The sequence below is a fragment of the Neofelis nebulosa genome, chromosome 14, assembly GCF_028018385.1.
Source record: "Neofelis nebulosa isolate mNeoNeb1 chromosome 14, mNeoNeb1.pri, whole genome shotgun sequence".
Lineage (NCBI taxonomy): Eukaryota > Metazoa > Chordata > Mammalia > Carnivora > Felidae > Neofelis > Neofelis nebulosa.
The window spans coordinates 80,355,376-80,373,978 of record NC_080795.1 but is presented as its reverse complement, the minus strand read 5'-3'; the positions used below and the strand labels follow the sequence as shown (position 1 = coordinate 80,373,978).

Below are 18,603 nucleotides of genomic sequence, written 5' to 3'. Positions count from 1 at the left end.
GTGTAGACGGTGCTGGTGGATGAAGGGGCAGAGCTGGGGAGCGGGGGTCCAGGGCTGAGACGCGAGGAGTCACGAGGAGCTGGCCCGCTCGTTGTCAGGTGCGGCCGACGGCACTGCCGGGCCGAGGTTTGACCGTGTGACGCGACGACCCTGGGAGAGCACTTCGTGCGCGTGGTGGGGGCCCCGCCCGGCTGCAGAGCTGGGGGAGAGTTAGGAGTCAACGCAACCAGTGGCTCGATGGCTGGGGGGCGGACAGTGGGATCCAAAGACCGCTCCGTTCTGGAGTCTGGCGGGGCTCGCTTTTTACCCCTGAACGACTTTGTGTTAGTTGCTTAGAGTGTCTTCCCGCTCGCATTCGTGGGTTCAGAGTTGCTTGTTTCGGTGCTTCGGGATGTTACTTCTCTTTCTTGGGGACGCCTCACCCTTGGCGTTCGCTTCTGTCTAATCAGAGCTGCTTTATAGCTGATGTGCGATTTCCTCTCCAGGGTCTTAGAAGGTCTTTTCTCTGTCTCTGTCTCGTTTTGTTGAAGATGGGAACAGCCTGACTGAGAGGGGAGAGTCACAGCAGAGAGGGGGAGGGGTGGCTGGAGCCTTGTCCCTGATTCCACCCTGGTCTGCAGGCAGAGAGCTGGGCCCGGCGAGGACACCATAGTTCTTTGCCCCCGACAGATGCTCCCGGAGGTGTGGGCCTGGGACAGCTCTTTTCTTTTCTTTTCTTTTCTTTTCTTTTCTTTTCTTTTCTTTTCTTTTCTTTTCGTTTCGTTTCTTTTCGTTTCTTTTCTTTTTTCTTTTCTTTTCTCTTCTCTTCTCTTCTCTTCTCTTCTCTTCTTCCTTTCCTTTTTTTTCCTCTTCTCTTTTTTCTTTAATGCTTATTTATTTTGAGAGAGAGAGAGAGAGAAAACACAAGGGAAGGGCAGAGAGCGCTAAGGAGAGAGAGTTCCAAGCAGACTCCACACGATCAGCACAGAGCCTGATGTGGGGCTGAATCCCCTGAACAGCAAGATCATGACCTGAGATGAAGTCAAGAGTCAGAGGCCCAACCTGCTGAGTCCCCCAGGTGCCCAGGACCCTCTTCTGATGGCTGTTACACCCTCCCTCCATGAAGCCAGTGAGTCCGAAGCTGAGGGAGGGGGTGGGAGGGGCGTGCCGGACATTTGGCCACGGCCGGGCAGGCTGCCGGAACACCCGGAGGGTCACGGGAGGCCGGCAGCCTCTAAGGCAACATGGGACCAATCAGCAGCATGGTGTTTTTGTCATACTTGGGGCCCAGGTTCAGACCGGCCTTGCATCAACCCTGGATCCCAGGGGAACCGCTTGTGCTCAGCTCACCGACCAACATCTCCTTTTGTTTTCTTTCTGCCCTTAGACATGTTCCCTTCCTGTGAGCCCCGCAGGGCATCAGAAAGCCCGTTTCTTCTGGGGGCTTCGCAGCCACATGCCCCTTCCGTGTGCTGAGCTGTCTGCTAGTTTCCTCCACATCCTTGAGTGGGGACATGATTGCCAGAAGACTCCCCAGTGAGACTTCCTCCACAACATACGTATTTAAGGTGTCCTCGTGCAGCCTTCTTTCTTTAGTTTATTTTTTATTTTTTTCATTGCTTTATTTATTTTTGAGGGAGAGAGAATGAGAGAGCAAGCAGGGGAGGGGCAGAGAGAGGGAGGCTCCACACCGACAGCGGCAAGCAGGGTGCAGCGCTTGAACTTCTGAACTGAGCCGTGAGATCGTGACCTGAGCCCAAGTCGTCGGAGGCTCAACCGACTGAGCCACCCAGGCGCTCCTGTCCTGTGGCCTTCTTTATCGTAACAGGACTGGCTGGCAGCTGGACATCTGAACAGTCCGTACTGAATTGGGGGCCCTCGTAGGGAACAGCACTGCGACCAGGAAGATCTGGTCGGTGGGCCTGTAAAACATGTGGTGTTCGCTCTGGTTGCTGTGGGAAGAGCCCCCCCAGACCGAGTGGTGCAAAGCCACAGCTGTTGTGCTCATGGATTCTCTGGGTCAGAAATTGGCACTGGGCCCAGGGGCGGTGTGCTTTCTCTGCCCCGTCAAGCCTCATCCGGGAGGCAGCGGAGTGGCTCAGGGCTGGGACCATCTGGACACCTCTCCACTCGCAGGTCTGGCACCCGGGCTGGGTTGACACCAAGGCTGGTTTCAGCAGAACCTGCTGGCCAGGGCGCCCACATGGCCTTTCTGTGTGGCTCGGGCTGAGTTCTTCGAGGAAGTATCTGGAAATCAGACGTTCCCAGGGAGCAGAGCCGTTGCTGCGTGGCCTCTTCTTATCCAGCCTCACAAATCCCCGGCATCATTTCCCTTTCTCCCCTGCTCTGCTGGTCGAAGCTGTCACCAGTCTTCCCAGACTCAAGGGGAGGGGATGTGGCCCCCAGCTGTCGATGTCAAAAGGAATTGGGTTGCTTTAAGACTGCCGCTGTGTTGTCCTTCCAAAACAGTTAGGACCTATTTCGGGTTGAGAAGCAGAGTCTGACGACCGGCTCTGTGGTTCAGGACGGCCATCAGGTGCCCGGTTGTCGTTCGTGACCGTGCTCTTGCATGAGGGCTATCAGCTAACTGCCGTCACACGTTATGGCAGCTGGGAGCTCCTGGCCCTTCCAGATCCTTCCAAACCATCCTGATCCAGCCAGAGAGCCAGAGGAGGCATGGAGGCTTCCCGGGAAGAGTCCAGACTTTGGAAACAGAGACGCCGGAGTCCGGGTCCCAGCTCTGCGACTGTGCGACCTCAGGCAAGTCAGTTCACCTTGTCCGTCTCTGTCTCTTCTGCAAGATGGCGACACTCCCTACCTTAGCAGAAGTGTTTTGAACCTCACGAAAGGTGAGGTGCCATTTGTCCGGGCACCTGGCACTCAGATTATAGTAACCGGAAGGCGTTGCAGGGAATGGCCTTAGTAGTTCAGCGATATCATTAATAAGAGTCACACGTCGCACCTTCTCGTAGGATCCTGATAGGGAATAACCACCCAGAATCTGGCTCCCTTATTCCGTGAACAGGGCACATTTCTTGGATCTTTAAGCCCCCCGTGATGCTGACTTATCAGCGTGCTGCAGGGGTTTGAAGAGAGAACATGCGTTAACATGAGGCCAGATGGCTGAGCCTATCACCGAGTGCAAGACTAATTACTTGAAGTATCTTTCAAGCAGCTCCTAGCCTGGTCCCTCCTTTGTACCTGCGGTTTTTGTTGTTTCTAAATGGCATCTTTGTAAAAGTCATTTTCCTAATCAGGAGCTGCTCAGGTAGAAGGAGGCAGTGGATATTTAGAATCTTGTTTTCAGCAAGCTTGACGAATTCTTTCAGTTCTCACGGTTGTCTGTGGTTCCGCCGTAGTTTGATGTAGGTGACTGTGCCTCCACGTGGCACTTTCGCGGTTTTGTTTCCAGTCGTGTTGGTTGTTTCTTTTTCTTTTGTTTCTGCACTTGGTAAAACCTGTCGAAGTGGTGATTTCAGGCCTCGTTGTTTGGTTCTGACCTCAGGAGACACCCTTCTGATACTTCTTTTGCGGGAGTGATGTTTTCAGGAGGTTTTCATTGGGTAACTTACTACGTCCAAGAAGTCCCTTCTGAGTGGCCACGGGCTTTTGCCTGTCTTGTTTGTTTTCGCTTTGTGAATCACGAGAGGGTCCTGATTTCCGGACGACATAAGGGACGTGTGTATGTGTGCCACACGACCAGTGCCAAAATGGGTTTAGACGCGCGGGGCGCTCCGAGGCGTGCGTGCGTGTGTGCATTAACTGTCTCGGCTAGAGGGCCGCCGGGACCTCAGAGGTAGTGTGAAGTCAGGTCCCTGTGAGGGCCGGGCCGTCTCTCCAGGTGTTGAGAGCAGATGCACCGCCCTAGCCGGCCGCACGGCTTCACGGGGGGGGGGGGGGGGGGGGGGGTAACGCTAGTGAGACTTGGGGTGTGTGGGAGGACACGCGTGGCCCCCAAACCCCTGAAGTCCCGGGTAGATCGGGCGTTGGCATTGGCAGGCTGCACGTGTGACAGAGGTGTGACAAAGCGGGGCGTAAGTTGGAGAACGTGGCAAGTTACTACTCTGTTGCTCTAGTTGGACGCACTGAACAGGAGCAGCCGGACAAAGACGCAGTCAGTGGGTCCTGTGAACCTGCGGCATCTGAAAGAGTGTCCTGTCGGGTGGCAGGGGCTCTGGGTGGCTCTGGGCACTGCAGGGTCTCCAGGAGAGAGACGTCTGCTGTGGATGGTTTCCAGGGGCCGAGACGAGGAGCGGGACGGGCTGGGGAGGGAGTGGGCGTGCGGAAGCCAGGTCAGGGACGCCCTGTGGCTCACGGAGTGGCCCGTGCGCAGAGGGCACAGGGTCGCTGAGGGTCGTGCCGCACGGTGGGCACTCATCCGAGTGGGGAGATGGAGTGTTCTGGGGCGGCCGGCAGGCCTGGCAGGGAATGGGGAGGGAGCCGGGACTGTCCTGGATAGAATTTAGCAAAACGATTGGCTTCAACAGAAAGAAATGTAAGCTCATGCCTGCTCGGTCAGGATTGAAGTCATTTGGACTTCTAGGTTGGCAGCGGCTTAGAAAGAGCCCTTCTCCAGTAACTGAGCCCAAACCAGCAGGTCCCGCTGCGTCCTGCTGGCCTGGTCTAAGACCCCTCCTCCTCTTCCTCCTCCTTTCACTTAGAGAGAGAGCAAGAAGGAGAGGGAGAGAGAGAGTCTCACATAGACTCCTTGCTGTCAGTACGGAGCCCGATGCGGAGCTTGAACGCATGAACCTTGAAATCATGACCTGAGCCGAAATGAAGGGCCAGGCGCTCGGCCGACTGAGCCCCCCAGGGTCCCCATCTAAGATACTTCTTTTGGGTGTGATGGCTTCAAAATGCCTGACAAAGCCCCTGACTTTGTCTTCTGTAAGGGCCATGGGGACTGTTGTGTGTGTCCCCTTCCCGCCTGTGTTGCCACATTAAGCGGCCGAGCTGCTTTGTGGGGCCGTCAGCCCTCCGGGGCATCTGGCCTCAGTCCCGCTCGTCCTTTTCCGTCTGTGTTGGACCACGTAGAGTAACTGATACGGCAGTGGACAGCCACCTTGCAGCCTGGGCACCCAGGGTCACCTGTCAGTTCCCCAGTCGGGCCGATGACGCAGAGCCTTGGTTCTGAGTGACACGGGTTGTGTGTTAGCCGAGGAGGGAGAGATGATGGGTTTCGCCGCCTAGCCGGTAAAAATAGACACTTATTCTTTCCACGGCAGGCGGAAAGCGAAGACTTCACTCAGTAGCCCCGTGGGACAGAACTGAAATTGTGGTTTCTTTCATTTTTGATACCATTCTTCTCTTCCTGAGTCCTTGTCTGTTAAAATTCATCAGGCCTCACGAGCTGATGGTGATGGATCAGGATCCGTGGATTCGCGTTAGCTACACACCCGCCTGCGCGTCGTGCTTCGTCCGTTACCCAGGTTAGGGCTTGAAGTCAGGAGTGCGTCCCACGGAAAGAGCCTTGGCTCACGCAGCTGGTGGGTGGCCGTGCCTTCCTTCCAGAAGGGCAGACAGGAGGCAGCCAGACCTGTTCCCGGCCGCTCCCAGTGAGAAGGTCACGTTGCAGCACACCCAGTCCACGACTGCCACGTGAACGGCACGTCTGCAGAAGGTGCTTGCCCTCAGGCGAGATGTGCTCCCAATGTATATGTTTTCTTTTCCATTAAAAAGTGAATAAAACGTTGGTGGCTACCTGCATTTGGCGGTCACGGCTCTAGCTGGACCGCGGGGCTGTCGGTGCGGGCAGCACCCCTGCACGCGTGCAGGTGCCACGCTCCCCGAACCGGGCTGTGGCATCGGAAGGGGCCGTGTGTGCTCGGCATTGGGACCCCCGCTTGTGCCTGCTGCGAAGGGTGGACGTGAGCGAGATGGTTTCTTGCCACCTCAGAAACTCACTCAACCCTGTAACCTGAAGGGAGGAGGGAGGAGGAGGGGGGAGGCGTGTGGGGCACGGTTATAAATGGGCAGAAATCGGTCCCCTACTTTTTTTCCCTTGGGTGCACTTTCAGTATGAGTTCGCTTTATCTGGGATATAGAACCCAAATTGTGGCTTTAATCTTGGACTTGAAATAGGGACGTGCGGGCTTACCTCCGCGTGGCAGGTCCCCGGGCACTGGCAGGTGCCAGGGGGCTCCCTGGGACAACCTCGTGGCTGCGCGTGGGGGGCCCTGCGGATGGCCTGGTGGCCGCCCATCTTCCAGATGATGGGGCGTCTCCTCCAAGCTGGGCCCCTCCTGTCTACATCTGTGTGGCTGTGGATGAGGGGCCTCAGATATACTTGGGAATCCTAACACACCCACCTCATATCCTGGATTGGGCAACTTTTTTTTTTTTTTTAAATTTTTTTTTCTAACGTTGATTCATTTTTGAGAGACAGAGAGAGACAGAGCATGAGCGGGGAAGGGACAGAGGGAGGGAGACACAGAATCCAAAGCAGGCCCCGGGGCTCTGAGCTGTCAGCACAGAGCCCCACGTGGGGCTCGAACCCACGAACTGCGAGATCATGACCTGAGCTGAAGTCGGAGGCTCGACCAACTGAGCCACCCAGGCGCCCCCTGGATTGGGCAACTTTTTAAAAAGATGTCTCTTGGGGCGCCTGGGTGGCGCAGTCGGTTGAGCGTCCGACTTCAGCCAGGTCACGATCTCGCGGTCCGTGAGTTCGAGCCCAGCGTCAGGCTCTGGGCTGATGGCTTGGGGCCTGGAGCCTGTTTCCGATTCTGTGTCTCCCTCTCTCTCTGCCCCTCCCCCGTTCATGCTCTGTCTCTCTCTGTCCCAAAAATAAAAAATTAAAAAAATAAATAAATAAATAAAATAAAATAAAATAAAATAAAAAGATGTCTCTTAGGCGGAGTACTGGCTGTGCTTGCCACCTCTTAGTTTTTGTTGAACTTTGGAAATTGTCAGAGAAAAATAGAGTAAACACCCATTTATTCTCCTGCCAAAATTTGTTCAAAGTTGGTTTTGTAGGTGTTTAAAAAATAGCTTTCTTACTGTTTTTCTAAGAGTAAATAGTCCACTTAAAAGAATCGAGGCAGAAAGCGCAGAAAGACAACTTATCACATGACCTCCCAGAAGCCACCACTCGTGTTCATGAGCCTTCCTACCCCACACGTGTGCGTGTGTAGACACGTGACAAATGGGACTGCCTCCAGCGCCGTTGTGGAACTCCTCCCGCTTCCCGGTATGCGGAGTAGTTGTTTGTGTGCGGTGCGAGCAGGCTACCGCAGCAGCTTATTTAACAGACTTTGTGCTGACGAAGTCCTCATCAGTCATGTGTTGGGTGGGCGTCGATGCGTTCCGGGGCGGGGATGTCTTGCTGTTGTGTGTAGGTGTCTGCGTGCTTGAGGATAAATGCCTGCCTCCTGAGTTACTTCATCAAAGGGCACAGGATTTTAACCGATTTCTGTAACATACCTTCAAGACCAGCCAGCTTAGATGTAATCACACTGATCATTTTCCCCGGCTCTTCTAAATGCCAGGTAGGCAAAAAAAGTTGTTTACGATTTCAATTTGCGTTTTTTGAATGAGGGCTGAATATGTTTTCTGTTTGTCGGCTACTGGTGTTGCCCGTGCGCACTCTCCATGTTTTCCCGTTGGAGTTTCAAATCCTTATTAATCTACATAGACCGTCTACCCAGGTTTAAGTTTTTAGGTTTGTGAAGTTATTATGTCACAACATTTTCCGAATTTCTTGGGCAACCAGAGAAGCTTTAAAAATCCCGTGTAGTCAGACTCGTCTCTTGTGACCCGCATTTTGGTTCCAAGAAGACAGAGAACATTCCGACTCCCGAATTATAAAGGACTAATTTAATTTAATTTTAATTTTAATTTTTTTAAGACTATTCAGTTTTAAAGTAGTTCTTTGGATGTCTTTGTTTCAGTTAGACATGTTGCCTATTTACAATCTGTGTCCATTTGGAGTTTGTTTTGTAATAAGACGTGAGGGAGCTCATCTTAACTTTTCCCTCAAATGTTCAGTGTTCCACCTGTCCCTTCTCTCCTGTCCCACGGTTGAAATGTCACCTTAGCCTGCCCTGAACTGTCCTCACGGTTGCTCCTGACGTGATTCTCTGCCCGCCTTCTGCTGAAGTGAGTCCCCGGGGACAGGGACACAGCAGGTGCTCAGGGAGCGTATGGGACACGTAGCCTGAGGCTGGGCACACAGTCAGACCTCAGTTTAGTGGCAGCTGTTCCTGGGCTCTCCTGTGCCAACGGAACGAACTTGGGGGGCCTACTTTATGCACTGTTAGCCCACCCATTTCTTTTGGAAAATGTGTTTGGCTTAAACATATCCACTGTCTCAAAAGGACTTGAGGCACCTTGGCCTGGTGGCAGAACTCATGGGCTCTCATAGCAGCAGGACCTGAGCTGAGCCCAGCTTGGTCTGTCCTTACCTTCCCGGTGTCCCAGCAGCAAGCTGGGGGTCACACATGCCTGGCCCACGGTGAGGACTAACCGGGACAGCACACGTGGTTCTTCCCAAGGAATTGCGGGAGAGCTTGAACTAATACACACGCTAGAAGGGGTAGTTAGTCGTTTTCTGTTGGTGGGGAGAGATGTCCTTGGTAACCAGGGTGGATTCATTACTGTCACAGAGCACACAGTCGTGAACTTTCTGCTTAAGAGGATGGGAACAGAAGACGGGAGGTTAGATTCTTGTATGTTTGGGGTGATAGAAGGATTTAGGTTCTAAAACCTCGCTGGCCTGGCATTGAGTCACCCTCCGGGGTGCCCTGGTTTGTGAAGTGTGGACAACTTGTGTCCGAGAGGGGGGATGTGAGGACAGACGAGGAGGTACCTGGAGTCGCGCCCAGAGCGTAGTAGATGCTTGATAAACACAGCTTCCTTGGTTGAGATGGTGGAGACAGCTTGTGGAAGACGGAGTCATAGTCTCCACGTGGATGCTCCGTGTTTTTGCCGTAAAACACCGGCGTCGAGTTACAGATCAGTGGAGGGGTTTCTACGAAGACCGAGTGTCGACACTGAGCTATTGTTGTATTCATCTGTTCGTTCCTTCCTTCCACGGTTGCACAGAAGCCGACACAAGCCCTGCCCTGCTGGTGGGAGGGCCAGTGGCTGGTCAGAGAATCACAAAATAAGTACAGAGTCACAGCTGGTAAGCGTTACAGGGAAGCATGAGAGAGAGACACGCGGGGGGTGGTTTTCGTGTGTCCTCAGGGCTTTCGTAAAGCACTCAGGTCGCGTGGCCGAATGTCTTGACAAGCTCTTGAAAGAACCACACGTCCACGGAGCAGGACGGCAGTGGACAGTGGCCATACCAGCCATTCGGGGGACACCTCAGCGGAAGGGGGGTGGCGATTTACGTTTGTCAAGGATTTCCTAAATTCCTCCTTGTACTTTTTACAGTATGTGTAATATTATTGGCTAAAGACAGATGGCAGGTCAGAGGGGACATCTTTGATGTAGGGGGGAAAGTTTATTAAAACAACTTTTATGGGGAAGTTTTCTTCTTACAGATCACGGGGGTGGCCTGGGGACCATTTCTCAAAGAAATAGTGTTTGAAATGATGGTTGGATTTTCACAAAAGTCTATTTAAAAATCTTTTGTGGGTGAAGTTCTGGGAGTTTGCAGTGAAGATAGAGAATAACCTTGTTAGTCACTGGCATGAGGGTGGTTGGATGTTTGTTTTGTGCTTCGTCCTGAAGCTACGTGTGTGACATGTATCCTGTACGTGCTGTATTGTTCGCTAAAACGAGGTTAAAGTATTTTTAGACTGGTACTCGTCCGACCACAAAAGTCGAGCGAGGCGTTCTGGTGGCAGTCCTCCTGCCGACTCCCCTCGCCTTGCGTGCGGCCCTGGGCACCGGCCAGGACGCCACCGTCACCCAGGAACACCTGCCGTGCCCAGGGCCGAGTCCCCTCGCCCCCAGAGTGACTGGCCCCTCCCTCTCGGGGTTGCCTCTCAGGGCTACTTCTTCATGCGTGGCCAAGAACCGGGCGACAGATTGGAATTTCCCAGAGGGTTTTTACCACGAGGGGAAGAAATGAAGAGTTACAGGAACTGTAGCCGCGCGAAGGTGACACATTTCTAGAGAAGGGCTCTGTGAGTCCACGGTTGGCTGCTCTCCTCGCAGGGCCGTCCTTCCGCCACCTTGTCTGCGAGCCTGCCCGGGGTTTCGTCTGGGTTCTCCTCCCCTCGTCCTCGTTCAGGGCGGGAGGCGCTGGGCACACATGCCCAAGGGAGAGGAGCGGACGGGAGCGCCTCCCTAGGGTGTGGACACATCTTCCTGCTGGAGAAAGGGAGGGCGTCACTTCCCAGGCAGGGACTCGCGGTCGGGGTCGGCGCCGGCCTTGGGGTGTCCTCTGAGCCCGCTGCCCTCTGGGCTGACGGTCACTGTCACGCCTAAGCGCCCCGGTGGGGCCAGCGGAGCCCTGAGCACGGACGCCCGGCTCCAGTGTGCTGAGAGTGCAGCCCCCCTACACAGTAACCCGGCACCCCTGCTAGCTCCGCCCACCTCAGGGGCGTGCCCAGCCTCGCAGGTCTGGGGGCCGAGCACCAGGGCCCGGACAGGGTGTCTGCGCGTCCCAGCTGGGCTCTTCTCGGCCGCGGTGCCTGAACCGGATGTCAGGGCACAAGCACCTTGTCTGGGCGTCTGGCCAGATAAAAACACATCCCTCCGGGAACTTGGGCGAGGTCTGGGGTTTTTTTGGTATTTGATCGCAGCTGGCTCCTTGGCCGCCCGGGGTCTCGCACTGCAGTTCTGCAGAGCGTGTGTCCTCTTAACTTGCTCTCCAGCTGACAGGAGCAGATGTTCCTTTCTGCATTCTTGGTGCTCCGTTCTGAGAATGCCTCCGTTCGTTTCACCGGAAAGGCTGCCGTGACTGTGTGTAATGCAGCTCCACCGGCTTGGGCGGCCGTAAGCGAGACCCGCCTGTGTAGGCAACAGGTGAATTCGCCAAGTGGCAGCCGTGCGTGCTGGGTGCAGCAGGAGAGGGCTGGTCTGACAGCATCCGCGTTGCGGTCTGTGTCCCGGCCGGTGTCAGAACCCGTCCTTTTCTAGCCTGTGGGGAAAGCAAGGTGTGCGGGAGACCCCCCCCGGCCCTGGGTGGTGGTGTGGCCCTTCTCGGCCACCGCCTGGCTGGGACCCTGACAAGTCCCTCTTCCCTCCTCAAGAGATGTCCAAAAGCGTGAGGGAGCTGATGTCCGTGCCCAGCTTGGCCCACGTTGTGGCACGGACGGGCTGGATGGCCTTGAGCTATTTTTGTCACTTTCTTTTGCCTTCATGGTTTCTGGCCGATGCCCATACCACGCACACAGAATTCTAAAAGGAAAATAGAGGCTATGGGACGCTGATACTCATGCTCACTTCGAGGTTCTGGGAAGAGCTATACGGTAGCCTTATGGCATTTGGTGGCAAATCTTCAAATACCCCAGTCCCACTGAGACCCGGGTGCTGGGCGGCCCGGCTCCCTCCAGTGCCCTGTGCCAGCCCCGTGGCAAGTACAGATGGAGGTACAGTGGTTCGCTTGCCAGCAACCAAAGCTGCTTAATTGAAGAGCCAGACTCCGCATTTATTTAGCGATTCTGTGACGTAGATTTTTCTTGAGGAACATTTAAGTCACCCAGGAGCCAAGGGTCACGTAGGTCTTTTTGTTTCTGAACGTCCTGGACTCCTAATAAGATGTAGTGGAGGGAACGCCGCCTGCGGGGGGGCGGGGGGGGGCAGGAAGTCTCAGCCCCCCTCTCAGTGTTCTTTCTCCGCCCCCCACCCCCAGGCAGAGCCCCCAGACCCGCCTGGAGCCTGGCTCGAGGTCCGTGACTCAGAGCAGGTTGGGGAAGGAAGGGTGACTGACTCTCCTTGGTTTCCACAGTGACTCCTGGCCCCAAATTCTGCTATTTATTATGTGTCATCTGTGGTCGGGGCTGTTGCTCTTGGCCTGATGGCTTGAGCTGGTGCCCCACTGCAGGCAGGCGGTGGGGGTGGGGGCGCAGCCACGTGGGCCCGCGTGGGCCCGCGTGGGCCCAGGCCTAATGGGTCACGCAGGGATTTTGAAAATTCCGTTCCACCTGCTTCGGGATTTAGAAAACAGCAGAAACGAAGGGCTTCTCCGAACAGCCACGCCTGTCTGCTGCTTGCCTTCCGTGCTGGTCACCAGACGGACTTGCCGGGGACAGCGGCCTCCCCCGAGCTGACTCCTGAGCCCGCGTGTAGCTCGGGCCCTGGGACACAGATTGGCCTCGCGTCGTAAACACGAGGCTGTGCCGCGAGGCCGCAGCGGGACGTGTGCTTTCCGAGGCCCGAGTCCGAGCCCCTGCCTGGTAGGCGGCCTGCGTGACGGGGCCTGGGGAGCCGGCATGGCAGCCAGTGAGCCGTGAGCCCACGTCCCGTCAGGGACAGACGCTCTGGGGCGGCCTCGAGACAGCCCCGTTCTGAGGCCTGCAGGGCGTGGTGCTGTCCGCAGACCCACCCGCCCTCCGCAGGGCCACAGACACGGGGAGGAGCTGAGACATCGGTTCCTCTGCTTCCAGATGAGGCTGTGCCGTCCCCTGACAGCGGGCGGTTCTCAGGCATGCGGGGTCACGAACCCCTTTGTCAGTCTGGTGAAGGCGAGGGGCGGATCCCTTACCAGAATCCTGTTTTTCAAGGCACAGAACAAAATGTGTAGGGTGACCAGGAAAGCCGGTCATGTCGAGATACAGTCATCAGAATATGACAGCAAATGTTAGCACGTTTTGTAACCGGTCCGCCAGCGGGCCTCATAAATGTCGTGATTTTGAAGTAGCCGTGAATTCAGACTTGCTCTGTGGTGTCTGTAACAGCCGCCACGTGACGTGAGGGTCCCGGTGTCTCCACGTGTCCATGTTCATAATGGGCTCCGTCCCCGTTCACAGACCCGCTGAGCTGGCTGCGTGGATCCCTGGCTGGGAGCTCCCGGCGATGTGTCCTGGAAGGGCCCTCGGCATGGTGGGGAGCCCAGGACGCCCCCAAGGCCTGGTTTGCTGTGTGTGGGCTCAGGAGGCACACGTCCCCAGCCGAGCCTTGAAGTGATGGCATGCCAGTGGTCAGGGGGCCTCTGACCTGCTGCGCAGGGTAGCAGGGAGGGCGGAGATGAGGGACGGCGGCAGGTGGCAGGGTGGGGCTCCGCAGCAGCACTGGGAGGGGAGCACTGCAGGCTCGCGTCCTATAGATCTTGAGGCCCGGAATCTGGGCTTAGGCCCTGGTTCTGTTCTGTCTCTGCCTGCCTCTCTCCCTCTCTCCCTCTCTCCCTCTCTCCCTCTCTCCCTCTCTCTCCCTCTCTCCCTCTCTCTCCCTCTCTCTCCCTCTCTCTCCCTCTCTCCCTCTCTCTCCCTCTCTCTCCTTCTCTCTCCCTCTCTCTCCCCCTCTCCCCCTCTCTCCCCCCCTCTCCCCCTCTCTCCCCCCCTCTCCCCCTCTCCCCCTCTCCCCCTCTCCCCCTCTCCCCCTCTCTCCCCCTCTCCCCCTCTCCCCCTCCCCCCCTCTCCCTCTCTCTCCCTCTCTCCCTCTCTCCCTCTCTCTCCCTCTCTCCCTCTCTCTCCTCCTCTCCCCCTCTCCCCCTCTCCCCCTCTCTCCCCCTCTCCCCCTCTCCCCCTCTCCCCCCCTCTCCCTCTCTCCCTCTCTCCCTCTCTCTCCCCCTCTCCCTCTCTCCCCCTCTCCCCCCTCCCCCTCTCCCCCTCTCCCCCTCTCCCCCTCTCTCCCTCTCTCCCCCTCTCTCTCCCTCTCTCTCCCTCTCTCCCCCTCTCCCCCTCTCCCCCTCTCCCCCTCTCCCCCCTCCCCCTCTCCCTCTCTCCCCCTGTGCTCCGGGTTGCTGCCTGCAGCCTAGGGTCAGATTGAGGAGATGAATTGGTCAGCGAGTCCATTGTTCTCGAGGCTGGGAGCCTGGAGGGGTGAAGGTGGGCTGTGTTTTCAGTGTGTAGGGAGAAGGGTGGGCCAGGAGGGCGCAGGGAGAAGGCGGATGCGGTGGGAGCCGCATGGCTCAAGCTGTGGAGGGTGGCCCGCCTGTGCACTGAGCCCTCCCGCTGGCCCCTGCTTCCTCTCAAGGATGTAGGGAGAGATGTTTCTACGTGGGTCGTCAGCACAGCATTTCATTTTTAAAGTGAAAATTTGGAAACCACTGAAATGCATCCGCAGGAGATGGCTCAGTGAGTAATGTGGTCATTAAAGATTCATTTTGGAGAATTGCATAATATGATGTTAAATGAAAGAAGCCGGTACAAGTCTGCATGATTCCGTGTTAGCACGGGTGCACATGTTGTGTCATATGGGTATGTAGAAGACTGACATTTTAACAGGACCATCTCCGGTGGCCTTTTATTTTCTCCGTGTTTTTCTGTATCTTCTGTTATAAAAACTACAGTAAATGAAAGCAGTCACCCAGTCTGTGTCTCCATCGCAGGCAAAGACACATTGGTTCAGGGGGCCGTGACCTGCAGGTGCTGCTTTAGAAGGTGCTCCGTGAGGGGCGCCTGGGTGGCTCAGTCGGCTGGACATCTGACTTCGGCTCGGGTCGTGATCTCATGGTTCGTGGGTTCAAGCCCCGCGTCGGGCTCTGTGCTGACAGCTCGGAGCCTGGAGCCTGCTTTGGACTCTGTGTCTCCCTCTCTCTCTGCTCCTCCCCCACTCACGTTCTCTCTCTCTCTCTCTCTCTCTCTCTCTCTCTCTCTCTCTCTCAAAAACAAATAAACATTAAAAAAAAAATTTAGAAGGTGCTCCATGATCTCTAGCCAGGTGAAGAAGACAGGTGAGGGGTGGGGTATCCTGGGTGCCTGTCCCCCCCCGCCCCCCCAACAAGCTCTCAGTTATCTGGTCCATCCTTCATGAGATAAGATGCGTGTGAGATTTTCCGGAAGGGAGCCACCTTCTTCCTCTCGGAGGGGCTCCTAGCTGTGCGTGAAGTTGTGCTGTGGCGCCCCGCTAGTGTGGCTGGCCGTGTCTCCTCTCCCCCAGGAGACTGAAACCTGTACCCTGCTCCTGCCACAGTGCTCATCATATAGCAAAGGGGTCAGAGTGTCTCTGGATCCTCGGTTCTGTGACCTCCCAATTCCAGGTAGGAGAGAGGAAAGGTGATTGTGTGGGTTGAAGCCTGAGCCACGGGCCTCTCGGTGGGGTTAGGGCATCACTCTCTCAGGGGCCTGAAAGATCTCCACAGCAGGCCCTGCCCCAGCCTGCCCGGAGCCCATCTGCAACACCTCCTTCTGGGCACGGCGGGCACTGGTGCCCTCCTGGCCCCTCCCCTGCGCCTGCCCGGTGCCTGGAGGTGTCGCCCCAGCCCCTGCACTGTGAGCTGTGAGCCCAGAGCCGCTGCCCTCCTCCACCTGCCTGCTGGGAGTGCTTAGGTGGCCGCAGGCAGGGGAACCTTGCAACATTGCCCACTTGCTCCTTGAGGACCCACCTGTGACCTGGCTCCCCCCCGCAGGTGCTCTGTGCCCCACTTGCCTGCCTTTACTGCAGGGTTGAGAGTCTGTTACCCCTGCCACACCGAAGGTAGTGAGTTGGATATGAGCAGAGCCCTGAGAGAAAGTTCTTAGCAGTGTCGTTGCTGGTGGTTTGTCCTCATGGAGGCCTGCGCTGATAGGCCCTGAGCTGCTGGGGCGCCTCCCACCCCCACCCAGGGCACCCACCCGTTTGAGGACGTCCAGCAGACCTTCACTTGTCTCCTCTGGTCACCCCAGTTCCTTGTCCCTCGTTTCCATCCCGTACGGAGGCGGAGGGTGGGACCAGAGCTCCACCCTGCCGAGGGGGCTGCTGGGGCCAGGGTCCCACAGCCTGATCTGGGACCCTCCTCTGACAAGTTGGTGACAGCCTGGACCCCGTGGGGCGGGTTTCTTTAGGACCACGCCGTCCCTCAGAAGCCTCGCTTCAAACGCAAGGACAAGCCAGCCTTCCATGGCTTCTGGAAAAAACACCCAAACTTCCTGGTTGCTGCGGCCCAGTTACTCATACAGGAAGTCGATTACTCATTCACTATGCTTCCCTTTCACTGATTGAGATGTGGCTCTAAAAATGGATCTTTTAAACACACGTGCTGACTTATGGGTAGCAGCTCCTCACACACTCGTGGGCCGCGTTCCCTGACGCCTTCAGGCTCTCGGGCTCCCTGCCCCCAGGACCTGCCCCGTCGGGAGTGGGGGCTGGCGGAGGAGTCGGTGACGGCCGACAGTCGCCCTCCCCCTCAACTGGGTCTCTTCCAGCTGTGACCCGGGGCTCCTGGGTGAGAAGGGAGGGGCTGCCCTCCCGTCCCCCCCGGATCCTGCCCCCCAGTGCGGAGGGAGCGCCGACGGTTCCCAGCAGAACTGTCTGGAGCCACGGGCGGGGGGCGCGGGCCTGGGCGTCGCCGCACAGCTTTCACGGGAAGCTGGAAGCCGGATTTCTCGGTGAAGGATGGAGAAGGATGGGGAGGGGGAGAACCTGGAAGGTCGGGAGGATGGCCTGGCCTGGCACGGGCTGGCCGGCTTGGCCACAGCTGGGGTGGAGGTGGGGTCTTCCTGCAGGGCCGGGTTGGGGTCCAGGTCCCTGCTGAGCGGACCCTAGGAGCCATGGCCGCGCTGTGGTGGCTCCCAGATCATCATCCTCCTCCTCCTCCTCCCCCTCCTCCTCCTCCTCCTCCTCCTCCTCCTCCTCCTCCTCCTCCTCGGGCTTTCACTCAGTGGATGTTGACGGTGGCCGTGGCTGCGGAGGCCGCGACAGGCACCGCGCCTCTCCGGAGCCCCTGCTCACCAGTACCCGGCCCGGTGGGCTCGGGGTCCCCCTGGTCCCCCTGCCCCCGCTGCTCCGTGCTGTGGCGTATCTGCAGTCAGACTCTGTTCCTGCTGCAGAACCGGCGAGGGGAAGGGGGCCGCGGGCCAGGTGTGCTTGGACAGTTCATCTCTAGGCGATACTGGAATTAATTTTCAGAGTCAGTCTGTGTCAACTGTGGTGAAGGTGTGTGTGCTGTGCAGCATTTGGCTTCCGGCAGCATTTGGTTTTCACGCTGGAACGTCATCCACCTGTTGGGGCCAAGAGCTGACCGTCCCGTGAGAGTGACCTTACCCCCGTGTGCCGTCCTGCCCCTTCCTCACACACGGGCGCTTCTGGGCAGCGTCGCCAGCGCTGGGTCCTCTCTGGCGTTTGGTTCGTGAGTCCCGCTTGTCTTGGCGCTCCACGCTTGAGGCTGACTCTCTGTAAAGTACAAAAACGGATCTGAGATCTCTCCTAGGATTGAGGCTGGGCAGGGAGGCATAAGACTGCTGGGGCCTCGGGGCACCTGGGTGGCTCAGTCAGTTAATCGCCACACTCTTGGTTTTGGCTCAGGTCATGATCTGGCAGTTCATGGGTTCGAGCCCCACGTCAGGCTCTGCACTGACAGCATGGGGCCTGCCTGGGATTCTCTCTCTTCCTTTCTCTGCTCCTCCCCTGCTGTGCTCGCTTTCTCTGAAAATAAATAAACAAACAAAAAAATAAAGCTGCTGGGGCCTCACCCTACTCTGCTTTGAAAACTGTTAGAGCTTTCACTTGTCATTGTATACTCCATAGTCTTCCCATGAGCTCTCAGTATTTTCATTATTAAAAGCTAGAAGCGGGGTGCCTGGGTGGCTCAGTCGGTTGAGCATCTGACTTCGGCTCAGGTCATGATCTCGTGGTTTATGGGTTCGGGCCCCACTTTGGGCTCTGTGCTGACAGCTCGGAGCCTGGAGCCTGATTCCGATTCTGTGTCTACCTCTCGGCTCCTCCCCCAGTCGCGCTCTCTCTCAAAAATAAACAAACATGAAAAAAAAATTTTTAAAGCTAGAAGCAAGGAAGAAATATCTTGTGAAGTTATATATTTCATGAATGTGTTACCATTGTGTTTTTTTCTGCTGCTTGCATTAATACAAGTCAGTAACGCAGACCAGTGGACAGTTTTCCATGTTTTCCATGGCACACGTGTGAGGAATTCGTGCTTTGCAGGTGGGGGAAATAGGTCCAAGCAGAGAACTGGGCTCCAGGCATCTCTGTGCGAGCGGTTAGATATGAGGCAAGTAAAATCACCTGCGTCTGCCGGGTCGGATGGCTGCTCGTGGCAGGACGAAGTCTTGGCTCAGAGTTGGGCACCACCACTCTGTTGCCGTCTGAGCCTCGGACGGCTTCACTTTTCAAAGGGAGCGCCTTCGCTCCGTGACTGTGACACACAGTTAAGTATGTGAAAGCCCCTCGTAAACTGGAGAGCCCTTCAGTGCAGATACGACTCTGCTTCCTGGAACGGACCCTGGGCACCAGATGCCTCTGGCTCTGTGGCTGGACATTTCCTGGGGCACAGATGTCACTTCTGTGGTTTAACTGCGCTCCTGTATCCACAAGGTTCCCCCCACTGGCTAGGCGTCCCCTGAGAGCGGGGACCGTGTGCTAGTGGGCTCTCCTCAGGGGACAGAGCTGGGCGAGAGTGGAGCCCACCCCCGGACGCGGTCAGGGTCTGTAGTGCAAAGGATCGCGTGTGAGCTGCGCTTACGAGCAGTAAACACGCCTGATCTGTCAGATGACACCCAGACACTGTCCTGGGAGGCGACACGTGGGTTATACCTGTCTCCCCGGTCCCAGGCGCATTACCCGGCCCCTAGGTACATGCGAGCGTGCTGTGGCAGGGACGGCGTGTCCTGTGCAGGTCTGTAGGTACCATTCTCT

At 56.8% G+C, this 18,603-nt stretch overlaps 1 protein-coding gene across 5 annotated transcripts in view; it reads left to right on the top strand.

Moving 5' to 3' along the window:
- Nucleotides 1-18,603, top strand: part of AGO2 (argonaute RISC catalytic component 2) — a 111,468-nt gene that overhangs the window by 29,253 nt on the left and 63,612 nt on the right. The window contains exon 1 of one of the 5 annotated variants that reach the window (XM_058699188.1): nucleotides 5,318-5,408. The exons of 3 other annotated variants lie outside the window; for them this stretch is intronic. In XM_058699188.1, coding sequence (XP_058555171.1) covers nucleotides 5,333-5,408 — 76 coding nt within the window. In that variant the 5' untranslated portion in view covers nucleotides 5,318-5,332. Of the gene's footprint in view, nucleotides 1-5,317; nucleotides 5,409-7,315; nucleotides 7,467-18,603 lie in introns of those variants that run through there. One more of the 5 variants, XM_058699191.1, reaches the window with a different exon arrangement.